General features: G+C 52.1%; 2 protein-coding genes across 5 annotated transcripts in view; both read left to right on the top strand.

Annotated features, from left to right (window-relative positions):
- Window positions 1-9907, top strand: part of Lmbr1l (limb development membrane protein 1 like) — a 15767-nt gene extending 5860 nt beyond the window's left edge. For 2 of the 4 annotated variants that reach the window (XM_010623608.3, XM_010623609.3), the window contains exons 4-17: window positions 696-835; window positions 1015-1118; window positions 1950-2073; window positions 3374-3442; window positions 3561-3625; window positions 3939-4011; window positions 4102-4185; window positions 4281-4357; window positions 5524-5601; window positions 5752-5825; window positions 6055-6145; window positions 6246-6312; window positions 8979-9140; window positions 9344-9907. In XM_010623608.3, the coding sequence (XP_010621910.1) occupies window positions 696-835; window positions 1015-1118; window positions 1950-2073; window positions 3374-3442; window positions 3561-3625; window positions 3939-4011; window positions 4102-4185; window positions 4281-4357; window positions 5524-5601; window positions 5752-5825; window positions 6055-6145; window positions 6246-6312; window positions 8979-9140; window positions 9344-9411 (1276 nt within the window). In that variant the 3' untranslated portion in view covers window positions 9412-9907. Of the gene's footprint in view, window positions 1-695; window positions 836-1014; window positions 1119-1949; window positions 2074-3373; window positions 3443-3560; window positions 3626-3938; window positions 4012-4101; window positions 4186-4280; window positions 4358-5523; window positions 5602-5751; window positions 5907-6054; window positions 6146-6245; window positions 6313-8978; window positions 9141-9343 lie in introns of all 4 variants that reach the window. The other 2 variants (XM_010623611.3, XM_033763554.1) reach the window with 2 other exon arrangements.
- A 1729-nt stretch (window positions 9908-11636) lies between these two features.
- Dhh (desert hedgehog signaling molecule) overlaps window positions 11637-15447 on the top strand; it is a 6485-nt gene continuing 2674 nt past the window's right edge. Inside the window, exons 1-3 of the mRNA XM_019207423.2 lie at window positions 11637-12234; window positions 14845-15106; window positions 15407-15441. Of these exons, the coding sequence (XP_019062968.2) occupies window positions 11932-12234; window positions 14845-15106; window positions 15407-15441 (600 nt within the window). The 5' untranslated portion in view covers window positions 11637-11931. The remainder of the gene's footprint in view (window positions 12235-14844; window positions 15107-15406; window positions 15442-15447) is intronic.

The following is a 15447-nucleotide window of genomic DNA, read 5'->3' on the forward strand; positions in this document are numbered from 1 at the left end:
TTTTTTTTTTTTTTTTTTTTTTTTGGTACTGGGGATCGAACTTGGGTCCTTGTGCTTGTGAGGCAGGTGGTAGAACCACTGAGCTAAATCCCCGGCCCCTTCCCTACTGTTTGTATTCACTGGTATATACAGAGATTCCCTCCTTGGCTCCTTCCCTGCACATCCCCATCTCCTGTGGACCAAATAGATGAAAGTGGTGCAGCTAATTCAGCCCCAGGCACAGGACCTGACTAGGATGTGGGCCTCAGCTTCCCTGTGTTCTCCTTTGCACTAGTGCCTTCTTGAAGTATAACCATATGGGGTGACCCTGCTATTATCCAGGCTGCAAAGGGAAGCTCAGCAATCTATACCCCTAAGAGAGAAGAGATGCCACATACTTTGGCTTTGCCGTCGTGCCTGGCCCACCCTGTTGGCATGTGTGGGAGGGCCACATTCCTGAGGATAGCCTGGGCAAGTGGCACAGCTGGTCACTAGGTACCCATGAGTGCCTGAGGATGTGCCCTTCCCATGTCGGGCTCCCTTAGAGGTAAAGGGCTAAGGTAGGGGGGCAGTGGGTACAGCCCCCGCTACACAGTTCCTCCTCTAGGTCTATCAACTGCTACAGTTGATTCTAGAAGCCACAGGTGCCTTGGGGGACAAATGGGATTTCCTGGGCTCAGGGTGGTGAGTGCTGAGCTGTCCCCTTCTCTGCCCAGGCTTGAGCTGTGCACCTTCACCCTGGCGGTTGCCTTGGGTGCTGTCCTGCTCCTGCCCTTCTCCCTCATCAGCAATGAGGTGCTGTTCTCACTGCCACGAAACTACTACATCCAGTGGCTCAATGGCTCTCTCATCCATGGTACGTGGTGGCTCCAGCTACAGCATGGGGTAGGGAGGGAGCAGGTACAGGCAGCTTTGGGCTAGTGGGTCACACACACACACACACCCTGCATGTGGTTGGTCCCTGTGGTCACTAGCCCTTTACTGACCTCTGTTTTTCCTTCTGTTTTCTTTTCTCCCCCGCCCCTTTACCTCTAGGCCTCTGGAACCTCGTTTTTCTCTTCTCCAACCTGTCCCTCATCTTCCTCATGCCCTTTGCATACTTCTTCACTGAGTCTGAGGGCTTTGCTGGCTCCAGAAAGGTGAGTTGAGCATCATTCTTTGGGCCAGGGATTTAGCTCAGTGGTTCTGCTGCCTGCCTTGCAAGCGCAAGGTCCCAAGTTTGATCCCTGGTACCAAAACAAAGAAACAACCAGAAAGGTGAGTTGGGAATGTAGCAGTCCATCCAGGCAGGAAGTAGAACTCCACTCAACTGGATCAACAGAAGATCTGATTTCAATGAAGAAGTGATTTGAAAGGCAAAGAGCCTGAAGCTGTAGTGACGGTAGGAAGTCATTACTCGGGTCTTTTGGGGCAAAGGGAGGAAATAGTTTCAGGAGCTCACTGATAGCTGAAGCTGGGACTGTGAGGCCACTTTTGTCTTAGTGTTACAGTTCCTGCCAAAACCGTGGGGCCAAAGGTGGAAGAAAGTCTTGGAAAAACCCCTGATCTTTTTTTTCTAACCCCTGCTGCTATTTCTTCCATTGGGCAAATTGAACCAAAAAACAGAAGACAGAGAGCTTGTGTCGTATGTACAGACAGAGATAAAGAATGGATCTGAGGCCAGGGATTTAGCTCAGAGGCATCGTGCTTGCCTTGCAAGCACAAGGTCCTGAGTTCAATCCCTGGTACTGGAAAAATAAAAACAAGAATGGATCTGGAGAGGGGTCACACCAATAAAGAAAACCCACGATATGGGGTGACCTTGTATTGAGGAGTGGGCAAACAGAAACATTGGGCAGAATACGAAGGAGGTATCCACTTCTGTCTAATCCAGATCTGTCCCTTCTGCAGCCCAGCTGCTCTCTCCAGATGTCTCCCTCTTCCCCACACTGCCCTGATGTTGACCCCCTGCTCCATCTCCCCTATTCTAGGGTGTCCTGGGCCGGGTCTATGAGACCGTGGTGATGTTGATGCTTCTCACACTGCTGGTGCTGGGAATGGTGTGGGTGGCATCTGCCATTGTGGACAACAAGGCCAGCAGGGAGTCGCTATATGGTGAGAGGCCTAGCTTCCTTCTTCTCTCCAAGCTGAGTGGGTCTTCACTTGGCCAATGTCCCCATTTCTTGGGGAACAACTGTGTCCCTTTAAAGTGGAGAAGAGTTATCATTATGTGTATCTAAAGTGTACTGGTTGGGCTGGGGGTTTAAAAACTCAGTGGTTCTGCCACCTGCCTTGCCAAGTGCAAGGACCTGAGTTTGATCCCTGGTACAAAAAAAGAAAAAATCTAAAATGTACTAATAAATGTAAAAAAAAAAGAAAAAGTAGAGAAGAGTCACCAGGCAGGGTGGCACAGGCCTGTAATCCCAGCACTCACAAGGCTGAGGCAGGAAGATCGCTGCAAGTTCAAGGCCAGCCTGGACTACATTAGCAAGATCCTGTCTCAAAAAAAAGTACATTAAAAAAAAGTAGGAAAGAGTGGCTCCCCTTCCTAAAATTGAACTTTCAAACTGTTGGGCTTCAGGCCTCATCCATCCTGTGGAAATACTTCACTGAAGCTAGGCACAGTGGCACAGTCCCATAATCCCAGCTGCTTGGGAGGTTGAGGCAGGAGAGTCACAAGTTTGAGGCCAACCTGGGCAATTTAATGAAACACTGTCTCAAAAAGAAAGTGGGGGTTGGGAGCTGGGCATGGTGGCACATGCCTGTAATCCCAGTACCCTGGGAAGCTGAGGCAAGAGGCCGAGGCTAGGGATGTAGCTTGTGCAAAAGCCAGCCCTGGGTTTAATCCCCAGTACTGCCACAAAAAAGTATGTTTGGGAGGGCACTAGAGATACAGCTCGGCGATACCTGAGTGGTACATGTAGTACTGCTGGGTTTGCTCTCTGGAACCACCAAAAAAAAAAACACCTCATTCTTTAACAAGACAGAGGATCTGACTATACTAGTCCTTGTGGCTGGGGCCAAATACCACTTATACCTATTAGATAGGGTGTGGATCTTCTGTTCATTATAGTCCCCACTGCTTTTTCCGCCCCCTGGTACCAGGAATTGAACTCAGGACCTTGCCCTTGCCAGGCAGGTGAGGTGCCTCTAAGCTAAATCCCCAGCCCTGCCTTTTTTTTTTTTTGACAGGGTCTTCCTAGATAGTCCAGGCTGTCCTTGAATTTACTATGTAGCCCAGGCTAGCCTTGCGAGTTGATCCTCCTGCCTCAGCCTCCCAAGTGCTGGGATTATAGGCGTGCACTACCATGCACAGCTCCTGTCATGCCATGTCCTTGTCTAGACTCTGACCTGTTGACTCCCAGTGAATAGGAAGATGGAGATGAACTAACAAGCTTTACCTTTATCCCCTTAGACTTGTGGGAGTACTACCTCCCCTATCTCTACTCCTGCATCTCTTTCCTTGGCGTCTTGCTGCTCCTGGGTGAGTGTGTAGGGTGTGGGAGGGAATGGGGCAGAGCGCCAGGGATGGAGGGGTGGCGGAGGGGTAGGGAGAAGGGTCTAACAGGTGACAGGTAACTAACTGGCTCTTGTTCCCACAGTGTGCACTCCACTAGGCCTTGCCCGCATGTTCTCGGTCACTGGGAAGCTGCTGGTCAAGCCCCGGGTAGGTAGTGCTCCTTGCCCTTTCATCGAGGAGGGTAAGCTTTCTGCAAAGCTGGAGCTGCACACCTTACAAAGGGTCACAGCCTTTGTTGGGCTCCATATCCTTTACCCCTGTCATTTGGAGCTGACCAGCACATACACATACAGCGCACAAGACAATGGAGGGGGGGTGTTGGACAGAGCTACTGGCCGCAGGCAGGTGGGGAATGAGGGTTGGAGGAAGGACTGAGACTGCAAACCCTGGATGCACAGGGTTCTGTGGGACCCTTAGGATCAGGGAACCTTTGACAGCCCCTCCTTTCCCCCTCCCGCAGCTACTAGAAGACCTGGAAGAACAGCTGTACTGCTCAGCCTTTGAGGAGGCTGCTCTGACCCGGAGGATCTGTAGTGAGTTGCAGTTCTCTCCCGCTGGGGGAGTGGGTTGGCCTGGACAGTGGCTGTAGGACCAGGATATAGCACTGTCTTCTCTGTGCTCAGATCCCACCTCCTGCTGGCTGCCTTTGGACATGGAGCTGCTGCACAGACAAGTCCTGGCCCTGCAGACACAGAGGGTCCTGCTGGGTATGTGGGTTGGTAGAGTTTGGGATACCTGGGTTTGCCTGAGGAGAGTACCCCTTGTCCCGGGTTCTTGCTCACAGCCTCCCATCTCTGCACAGAGAAGCGGCAGAAGGCTTCAGCCTGGCAGCGGAACCTGGGCTACCCTCTGGCCATGCTGTGCTTGCTGGTGCTGACTGTGAGTGCATGAATGGGCATGGGGGTGGGGAGTACTTTGGCTTCCTGAGCAAGGACAGAGATTCAGGGAGCTGGCTGTCAGTAATACAAGTAATTTCTCACCGAGTGCCTACTTTCTGTCCTGTCCTGTGCTAAGCACATCAGTCTCCATTCTGCGAATGAAGACACAGGATGAACCTGTATTAGTCACACAGAGCCATTGAATGGTTATGCATATTTTCCCCGAAATGAGGATAAGATTTGAAACCCAGTACTCCCCCAATTTGCTACATACTAGACTTAAGAACAGGCCTTATAGTCAGAAGAGTTCCCTGTTTTACTAGACAGTTTCCCTCTCTCTCTCTCTCTCTCTCTCTCTGTGTGTGTGTGTGTGTGTGTGTGTGTGTGTGTGTGTGTGTTTTGTGTGTTTTGGCCTCATGCATTCTAGGCAAAATGCTCTACTACTGAGCTACATCCCCAGTCCCAGAGGTAGCTTTTTCTTTTTTGGTACCGGGGATCGAACTTGAAACCTTGTGCTTGTGAGGCAGGCGGCAGAACCACTGAGCTAAAAACCAAACCCCTGGCCCCATAGGTAGCTTTATCTATGCAGCCTTTTTGTAATCCTTCAAAGCACTGCATCTCGCTGGGTGTGATGGCGCACGCCTGTAATCTCAGCACTCGGAAGGCTGAGTGAGGCAGGAGGATCTCTGTGAGTTCAAGACCAGCCTGGGCTACACAGTGAGTTCCAGGTCAGTCTCAACTACATAGTGAGACCCTGTCTCCAAAAAACAAACAAACAACAAAAAAAGACAAAGCATTGCATCTCATAATACCCTTGTATCCAGGTGTGCTAGTAAGTGCCTGTGATCCAGCAGGAGATCCTGAGTTTGAGGCCAGCTTGGGCTATATAGTGTTGATCTCCCTATCTACTTTTTAAAATTTTTATTATTTTGTAATACATTTTATTTTTACCACCCCCCCCCACTCCATGCTATCTCTCTGTCTGAAAAACAATAACAAACCCTCAAAAGTGCTCTTTTGGCAACGGTCTTGAGACAGTCCCTCACACCTAGGCTGAGCTAGGCTTGGAAATGGGAAATGCTGGACCAGAGTGTTCTTCACACAGCACCCTGGGTACAGCTATGAGGATGGGGCAAGGATGGGAATCTGTGACCTTGCCTCATACAGGGCCTGTCTGTGCTCATTGTTGCCATCCACATCCTGGAGCTCCTCATCGATGAGGCTGCCATGCCACGGGGCATGCAGGTATGGGCCACCCTCCTGCTTAGGTCTTTTGGGGAGGACCTAAGAAAGCCCAGGGAGAGGGGCAGAAGTGAGGATCGAGGAAGGCTGGGTGATGGGAGGTGCTGATGGTGAGGAGTGTGCCTCACCTCAGCGGAGCTGTTCTCCCTTCAGGATCCCTCCCTGGGCCAGGTCTCCTTCTCCAAGCTGGGCTCCTTCGGGGCCGTCATCCAGGTTGTACTCATCTTGTATCCTTCTGGAAACTCAGCATTGCCTCTGCTTGCCAGAACTGTCTCCTGGGACTCTGGACAGGGCTCCTCTGGGGCTCTTTCTTTGGCATCTGTGGAGAGCCATGGGGAAAAGTGCAAGTCTTCCCTAACCTTTGGAAGGAGGACTGGGAGAGAGGTCCATTCATTCTGAGATGAGGTATCCATTTATCCTTGGGAGCTGGCGAGTTCTTCCCTAACCTAGTTTCAGTTACTTGATGGTGTCCTCGGTCGTGGGCTTCTACAGCTCTCCACTCTTCCAGCGCCTGCTGCCCAGATGGCATGACACAGCCATGACTCAGGTAGCTGGGAGGGAGAAGAGAGAGCCCCGGGAGGCATGGGTGGGTACTGGGTATGGGCCGTTCTGTTACCCTGTCCTCTCCTTTCCCTGTGCCCACCCAGATAATCGGGAACTGTGTCTGTCTCCTGGTCCTGAGCTCAGCACTTCCTGTCTTCTCTCGAACTCTAGGTAAGTAGTAAAAGGAGGTGAGGGATTTGACTCTTTCTCAGTACCTACTACTGCTTAACAGGTACGGTTGGAGAGTTGTGTGTGTGTGTGTGTGTGTGTGTGTATACACTTTCTCTAATCCCCACAGCAGACTTAAGTGATACTACCCTACTTTACAGATGGGGAAACCAACCCTCTGAAGTACCTGTGCTAAACTTCAGTACTGTTGCTTCTAAGTTCATACACTTGCCACATCCCACCGCCCACCTCACTTGGACTCTCCCCCAGTTCTTTCTTCTGGGTGGATCATCTAATAAACACTCTGATTTGCACGTGTGAAGCCTTGGGGTTCAATTTCCAGTGCCCCTCCAAAAAAATCTCACGTGAAAGATAAGGGAACAGAAAAGCTGATAGATTGACCCAGAATTTGTTTGTTGAATGGAACTGGGGATCGAACCCTTGGCCTTCACACTGAACTACATCCCCAGCCCATGTTTTAATTTCTCTTTTGAGACAGGGTCTTACTAAATTTCTCAGGGAGCAGGGGATTACAGGTGTGTACCACTCTGCCCAGCTGACTCCGAATTATACAACTAATTGAGGCAAGGCCACATCAGACTAGAACACTTGTTTCCTGAACCCTGGGCCAGTGCTTTCTCCATACACTGAAACAGCACGTAGTAAGTACCCTCAGCAGGGCGTCGTGGTCCACACCTGTAATCCCAGCACTTGGGAGGCTGAGGCAGGAGGATTGCTGTGAGTTCGAGACCAGCCTGGGCTACATAGTGAGTTCCAGTTCAGTCAAAAAAAAAAAAGTACCCTTAGTCTTCGTGCTGCCTTGAGAGCTTTGGTCTAGAATTACTTGACACAAGTCCAGAAAGTATAACTGGTTCAGCCCAGCTTAGTATGAGAGCCACAGAGGTAACAATCCTCCACATGGCACATCACCCTCTGTGCAGTATAATTTTATATTTCAGTCAGCTCTGTTTAGTTTTTAAATTTACACAGGCTGAGTATGCCTTTCTTGAAATGCTTGGGACCAGAAGTGTTTCTGGATAATTTGGAGTTGTGGATATTGCACTGACTTTACTGATTGAGCATTCCTAATCCAAAAATCTGAATCCAGAATGCCCCAGGGGCCAGGGATTTAGCTCAGTGGTTCTGCTGCCTGCCTTGCAAGTACAGGGTCCTGAGTTTGATTGCCGGTACCAAAAAAAAAAAAAAGAAAGAAAAAGAAATTAGCAGCTTTAGAGAATGCCCCAAGCCAGGTGTTGTGGCATATGCCTTTTGTTGCAGCTTTTGGGGAGGCTGGGTTAGGAGGGTCATTTGAGCTCATGTGAAAAACCCAGCTGGGTAACATAGGGAGACCCCATATCAAAATAAAACAAAAAATGTTCAGCCTGGCCCAGCACTCTGGGAGACTGAGGCAGGAAGGTTGCAAGTTAGAGGCCAACTTGAGCAATTTAGTGAGATCTTATCTCAAAATAAAAAGGGTTGAGAATGGAGTTCAATCCCTAGCACCACCAAAATAAACAAAGGGTTGACAGCTTAGTGTGAAGGACTTATGCTCAGTCCCTAGTACTGCCCCCGAAAAAAGCTCTGTCAGTATTAGGGATGTTCAACCTGCACTGTGACCACAGTGTCACTTATATTTGTGCTTTGGGAATTTAGTGGGAAAGTAAGTTTGTGGGTCCATCAGTTTTATTAGGTTGGATACAGGTAGCTATGTTTGGATGGGGGATCAGATCTTGGATTGATAATATTATTGTTCTTAAGAACTTAGTATTAGAATAGTGCCTTACATCTGTAGGGCTTTATATGTGTTGCCTTATTTAATTTGTTTATTTTGGAAACATGTCCTCACTATGTAGTTTGAACTTGCTATATAGCCCAGGCTGTGATCCTCCTGCCTCAGCCTCACAAGTGCTGGGATTACTAGTGTGCACTACCACGCCTGGCTGTTGCCTTATTTAATTCTTGCAATTCCATTCTTTATTTTAGAGTTGAGGAGCCACAGAGAGATGAAGAATTCTCCCCAGACCATGTGGCTAGTCAAGTCGAGTTAGGATATTAACCAGAGCAGTCCCATCATAGTCTGAGTTCTTAGTCCCTGTACTACTTTGTGTTTTAAAGAGTACTTGATGGGCTGGGGATTTGGCTCAGTGGTTCCGCACCCTGCCTTGCAAGTGCAAGTGCCCAAGTTCGATCCCTGGTACCACAAAAATGTTTTTAAAAAAAGAGTACTTGATGATCAGCTTGCAGATTCCTGGCCCAGGAACAAGTATCAGGTTTGGTAGTTCCTAGCACCACTTGCAGCCTGAGGGAGGGATCCTATTGGAGAAGGCTCCAGACTGGAAGGGCAATTTGGCATAAGGCTGACGTTTTGTTCAGTAGCTGGGAAAGTGGTCTTAGAATAGAGCTTGGAGCAGGGTGTGGTACTTTCTGTATTAATCCCAGCACTCTGGAGGCTGAAGCAGGAGGATCCCCATGAGCTATATAGTGAACCCCTATCTCAAAAATGAAGAAAGGAGAAAAGAATAGAATTTGGAAGGTAGTAGCAATGCATGCACAGGGAAAGTCTACCAGTTGCAGTGCTGAGTTGTATCCACGAGGAGGCAGCAGAAAGTCAGGCTCCTACAAGAAGAGGGTTAGGGAGCCTCCTTCTTATCCTGGTTGTTGTACTTCAGGGCTCACTCGCTTTGACCTGCTGGGTGACTTTGGACGCTTCAACTGGCTGGGCAATTTCTACATTGTGTTCCTCTACAATGCAGCCTTTGCTGGCCTCACCACGCTCTGTCTGGTGAAGACCTTCACAGCAGCTGTGCGGGCAGAGCTGATCCAGGCCTTTGGTGAGGAATGGGAGGTGCCAAGTGGTGGGGTGGTGTCAAATATAGCACTTGGACCTGGCATCCTGCCAGGAAAGAAGGTGTGCTTCCTACTTGGTGTTTAACGTACTTCACTGAGGACCACAGTTCTGTGCCCTGCCTGCCTTGTCCCTGGGGAACTGGACCTGTGTCCCGCTTTTGACTGCCCATATCCTGTCCTTCTTCAGGGCTGGACAGGCTGCCGCTGCCTGTTGCTGGTTTCCCTCGGTCATCTAGGAAGACTCGGCACCAGTGACATCCATCTGGGGGCGAAAGGAAAAAACTGGATGCTGCCATCTGCTGCCTAGGCCTGGAGGGGAATCCTGAGGAATTGGACCTCAGGACCTAGAATCTGAGAAGATGAGTGGCAGAGGGGAACTGAGCCATCTTCACTGTTGCATAATCTGAGCCAGAGTTTGGGACCAGGACTTTCTTTTCCAGACTAGCTATGGCCTCAGCATGTGATAGGGCTGGGTGACCTGCGTCTGGCTCTTGGTTCCAAATCCATTTACACATCAATCTGCCTCACCTCTGTTCTGGGCCTTGCCCGAAGCCGTGTTTACATGATTTGATGTGCAATAGGGTAGGGTGAGGGTGGGAGGGACTGGGCCAGGGCAGGCTTAAGAGAGGCAGGTTGTCTCCCATGCTTTGCCCAGCAGAGCCTAAGCACTGTGCTATCCTGGAGGGGCTTCTGACCATTGGAGAAACTGAGAGCATAGGGAGGAGTCTATCCATCAGCAATAAAGTTGATCCCAGGGTTTGCTTTGTTTTGTTTCGCTTTGTTTCTTTAACTTGTCGTTGTCACAAATTCAAGTCCAGCCTGGGTTAAGACTGCCTCAAAATAAAAGGGTTGGAGATGTAGCTCAGTGCAGATGCCCTGAGTTATCTCCCTACTGCAAACTTTAAAGGGGGTAGGTAATGCTGCCTGGCAAGGGTTAATCCTTACTCAGAAAAGAGCCTAAATTCAAGCCAGGTATGGTGGTGCATGCCTGTAATGCCAGCACTCAGGAGGCTGAGGCAGGAAGATCACAGCAAGTTCAAGGCCAGCCTGGGCTACATAGTAAGATGCTACCTCAAAAACAAAAATATATGTAGCCAAGCATGATGGTACACACCTGTAGTTTCAGCTCTTGGGAGGCTAAGGCAGGAGGCTTGCCATGCATTCGAGGCCAGCCTGGGCTATATAGCAAGACCCCCCCCATTCAAGAGTTACATAGACTACATTGCCTAGTTTCTGGGACACCCACTTGTGTAGTTACTATGATAATTTTCTAGTCTTATTCCTTCGGAGCTGGGCCTTGAACACAGGGCCTCACACATGCTGGGCAGGTGCTCACCACCGAGTTACATCCTCAGTTCCTGTGGCCATTTTTTGTAAATGGAAGCCAAATACCTTGAGAAAGGATTGCTTTTTTTCTAGTGTACGCAGAGTCCCTGTGGAGCTGGGTGAGGGGAGGGTGTAAATTCCACAAACACTTGCTAAGCACCATACTGTAGGCTGAGCCCTTAGCCTTGAGATGGGTGATAAACAAGCTGTGGTAAGAACTGCTTTGTCTAGAAGGGTGCCAAATGCAGTTAGTTGCTGCTTCACAAGGGAACACAAGTGGGCAGTGCTGAGACACCAGGGAAGTCGTAAGAGGAAGCAGTTTACAAATGATAGAAATTGTTGGGTGAATCCCTTTGAGTAGGGACTTCCGTGAACCTGAGCTGGAGGCCTCACTGGGCTCGGTTGGCTTGTGCTGCCAGCTGGAGAAGCCACTTGTGCCACTGCTCTGCAGGTGAGTAGCATTCCTAGGCCAGAGAGGTGCCTAGATTGAAGGTGAGGGGAAGTAATCATTGGCCTCTTACAAACTAGGACTTTTCAGTGGCCATTGCCCCTTAGCAGCTTCCTGATGACAGGTTATTTATTCAGAGAGAGGTGGGGTTGGATGTCTGGCAAGGATTGAGCGCTCAAAAGTTGGGAATAGTAAACCAGACTCACTACCAAGTTCTGTTCCTGGTTCTGGGGAAGCTTCCAGTGTAGGACTAAAGTTACAAGGGAAAATGGTCTCCTGGGATCCATGCCTTCCAGTCCTGGTTACTGTTAAGTGCCAACTAAGATTTGGGGAGGGTCACAGAGAAAAGAAGCCCTGGTCGTACACCCAAAGGATTTGTCTGGCCTTGGACAGAAATTGGAACCCATACTTCCTGGATGACAGCAGAGGGCATAGCCTGCCAGGATAGGCTTTGGAAGAGCAAAGACCCAATTCAAGTATCAGAGCAGGATGATTTGGTTCCAAATTTAGGCTTGGAGGTACAAGGATGCTTATTCAGGCAGCCAAGGACTGTAAAGCTACAAGGATTTCCTAGGCAGGTGCTTGCCTGGTTTCCAGGATAGAACACACTTCAGTGGAGAAATGGAACAGTGGTGATCGGCTGGATCCCCCGCCCGGGTGGGAGTGGGAGGGACGGTCCTGGGAAAGGGCGGGGGGCGTGGCCAGGGGCATTTAAGGCGGAGTCTCGGGCATTCTGGCAGCACCAGAGACGGTCTGGGCTGGCACGACCCCCCTTAGCTGCTATGGTAGCCCATCAGTAGCAGGTTCCAGGCCCTCCGGGACATGTGGGCAGAGCTGGCGGCAGCCAGGTGCATGGAGCCAGGGGAGCTCTAGGGCACTCGGGGGCGGCTCTGCCTGCTGCTGCTCTCTGGCGACCGTGGAGATGTCCAACTGACAGGAGAACTAGTGAGGACAAGAACGCTCCCTCGCTCCCTTTTAGCCCAAGCCCACTGACTGCACCGATGGCGCTGCCGGCCAGTCTATTGCCCCTGTGCTGCTTGGCACTTCTGACACTGCCTGCCCAGAGCTGTGGACCCGGCAGGGGACCTGTTGGTCGGCGGCGCTACGGGCGCAAGCAGCCTGTGCCGCTGCTCTACAAGCAATTTGTGCCCAGCGTGCCTGAGCGGACCCTGGGAGCCAGTGGGCCAGCAGAGGGGAGGGTGGCAAGGGGCTCTGAGCGCTTCCGGGACCTTGTACCCAACTACAACCCTGACATCATCTTCAAGGATGAGGAGAACAGTGGTGCCGACCGCCTAATGACAGAGGTAAGGAGGGTCTCCTCCCACCTGTGCCAGGGTGCTGCCAGCTCCCTTTTTCCTATGGCAGCCTGGAGGGTGAGCCAGGCTTCATCTTCAAAGGCTGTAGTGTTAAAGACCCCTTTGTCATTGACCCCCAGAACTGAACCTGCTGGCTGGACAGAGGTTTAGGAGGCATCCCAGAGGGAGAAGCTAGGTAGGGAATGGGGGAGGGACCGACTAGTGAGAGTGAAGCTGGGAGAGGCTGTGAGGGCAGGGAACGGAGGGTGGAGGATGGCGGCAGGCGAGACGGGAAATGGCTGAGGCGTGGACCGGGGGTCAGCCACCGAGCCAGGCAGGAAGGGCTGGGGTGAGCTGGGGGCCAGGAGCTGGCTGGGCAGCAGTCAAAAGGCTCTACCCTTAGCCTGGCTCCTGATCCCATTGGGGGAAAGCTGTAAGGGCCAAAGTGAAGAGACTGAAGTGGACTTGGAAAGGGGCGGCTAGTGACCAGGTCACCAAGTCATCTACATGAGGAGGGGGCTGAGCAGTAACTGCCTTGGGCAGGTGACAGGTGTCCTAGAACGAGGACAGGGCTATCCTAGGATGTAATGACATTGGGGGGAGTAAAAGGCCATTCTCAGTGGAAATAGATGAGCCCACCTGAAGATCAAAAGGGCTACAGGGTCCTCCAGGCTCACTCAGTGTAGTTCAAGGGCTTTCCTTTGAATTAAAGAATTGAATTCAACTAACCATTACTAGCATCTGCTGCAGATTCGAGCCAAACCCACCGAGGGTGAGGTGCCCTGTGCATTGGAAGAGAAGCAGCACCTCTGGCCAGTGACCTGGAGTGTCAGAACTGAAAGGAAACCTGGAAGCCACATTCCTCCACCCCACCCCATCCTTCGTTTCACATCTGAGAGCTGGGCCCCAGGAGGAAAAGCAATTTAATCAAAGTCTCACAACTAATTAGTGGCATTTCAGAGACTGGAATTCAGAACTCCGGGTCCTAAATCTATACACTTTCCATTACACTGCCTAATTGTGTATGGAGAGGGAAGGGAGGGCGGGGGGGTGCCGGATATACTCTGATTAATTGCCACAGTTTTCAGGGTTACTTTGTTAGGAAAACCTGTCCAGAGAAAGAATTCCTTCTTGCTTCTGCACTCAAACCTTCCTCCTACCCTGTGATGGAAAGGGGGACATTCTTTTTTCCCCTTCTTGGTCATAGAACACTGTGGCCCTTTCCTCAGGTTGCCACCTGCAGCAGAGGGGACAGAACAAGAGAAAGGGTCGGGAGGGCCTCTGACAGGCCTGGGAACCCCCTCAGTCGGGCTTATCTCCCACACCCTGGCTGCAAAAGGCCTCCATTGACTCAGCTCTGCACTGGGCTGCTGCCCCCGCAGATGAGGGCCTCCTGAGGGGACAAGGCGACAAGAAGTTGGAAGGAGCTACCACTTCTGCTCCCCCCCACCCCCGCAGAGGTGGAGGAGACCAGAGAAGGGCAGGGGAGAATATGTCCCCCTGGCAGTCAGGGGAAAATCAAGTCGGAGGTGAGAGGTGGGAGGGAGAAGAAAAGGAAGCTGTCCTCGGCTCCTCCCGCGGCGTCCGTGCTATGCTGCGCGCCAAGGTCTCCAGTCTCGGACTGGGGCCGCAGAGATAACTGGCCTCACTCCCCCTTACTGGCTTCCAGACGCCGCTTCTTTTCCTCCTCTCCATCCCCACCCTGCAGTAGGCCCCCCAGACCCGCGCCAGGGCAGCGCCCGCCCGTGTTCTCAGGTGTAACTCCCACGTCTCGGGCTGCTTCTGGAACAGAGATGGACTGGCCGCGCTGGGGGAGGGGGCCTGGCGGGCCGGAGCAGGGATGAGGGGCGCGGCTTTCTGCCCTTTCCTCTCCCTGAGCCGGGGCGGCTGAAAAGCGCCTTTGTGGCTGGAGCTGCTGAGTCCGCTTCTGCCGGCGTGTTCCCGGCCTCAGCCCGGGATTCTCGCTCAGTTAAGTCATCCCGGAGAATGGCTATTGTGCTTCGCGCGGCCCCCGCCACCCAACCCTTTTTCCAACAGCCTCGATCCCGCAAGGCTTCCCTTAGGCACCTCTCTGGGGGGCACTCAGACCACAAAGGGGTTAATGCTAGGGGCCGAAAGGAGGAGGAGGAAGGAAGGAAGGAAGGAAGGAAGCGATGCCCAGTGCCAGGGAAGGCGACGAAACAAAAGATGAATGAGGCGGAGGGAGGGCAGCCAGGGCCTGGGGCGGGGGCCAGGCTCAAACAGGGGCTCCTCTCGGGAGACAGGCCCTCCCTAACCAGACTACCAACCGCCCTCCCAATTCTGGCCTTCCCTCAGGTTGGTCCGAGGTCCTAGGAGTAGCGGTGAGGGACCTGGCATCGAAAGTGGGAAGAGAGCTAGGTAGGGCATCCCCTCTTAACCTTAGAAATGACCCCGCAGATTGCAACGATGCCCTGGAAAGGGGGTGCAGATTGGCAGCTCCACCTCTTCAGAGTCTCACTTCCCCCAGGACACGCAGAAGATGGGGGTAGTGGGTGGACCCGGAAAATAAGGAAGAATGGAGGCTCTGACTGAGGCCCCTTTTACCCCCACGGTGATGGCAGTGATAAGGGAGAAACCAACTCTTTCATTCCTCGCCAGCGTTGTAAGGAGCGAGTGAACGCGCTGGCCATTGCAGTGATGAACATGTGGCCCGGAGTGCGCCTCCGGGTGACCGAAGGCTGGGATGAGGACGGCCACCACGCTCAGGACTCACTGCACTACGAAGGTCGTGCCTTGGACATCACCACGTCTGACCGCGACCGCAATAAGTACGGGCTGCTGGCGCGCCTGGCAGTGGAAGCCGGCTTCGACTGGGTCTACTACGAGTCCCGCAACCATATCCACGTGTCGGTCAAAGCTGGTACGGGAGGGGACCGGGCGTGAGCTCCGCCCCAAGGGGGCTCCCTCCCGGAAAGACCACGTTAGCATCGTAAACGTTAAATTAGCATCGAAAACCACCCTTCCGTGCCTGCCCAGGTTGGGGCCAGACCCGTGGGGAATTGCACTGTCCAGGACTGGCGAGATCTTCTTTGGGCTTGGCCAGTATCCTCGAAAATCTGTACCGGCGTCCTGGAGCGCGGCTCTCGATTCAGTCCTCTCTCTCTCTCCCTCCCTCCCTCTCTCTTTTTCTCTCTCTCTCTTTCTTTCTTGTTTCCTGCAGATAACTCACTGGCGGTCCGGGCGGGAGGCTGCTTTCCTGGA

This window comes from Fukomys damarensis, unplaced genomic scaffold, assembly GCF_012274545.1.
Source record: "Fukomys damarensis isolate Sample0158 unplaced genomic scaffold, DMR_v1.0_HiC HiC_scaffold_15, whole genome shotgun sequence".
NCBI classification, from domain to species: domain Eukaryota; kingdom Metazoa; phylum Chordata; class Mammalia; order Rodentia; family Bathyergidae; genus Fukomys; species Fukomys damarensis.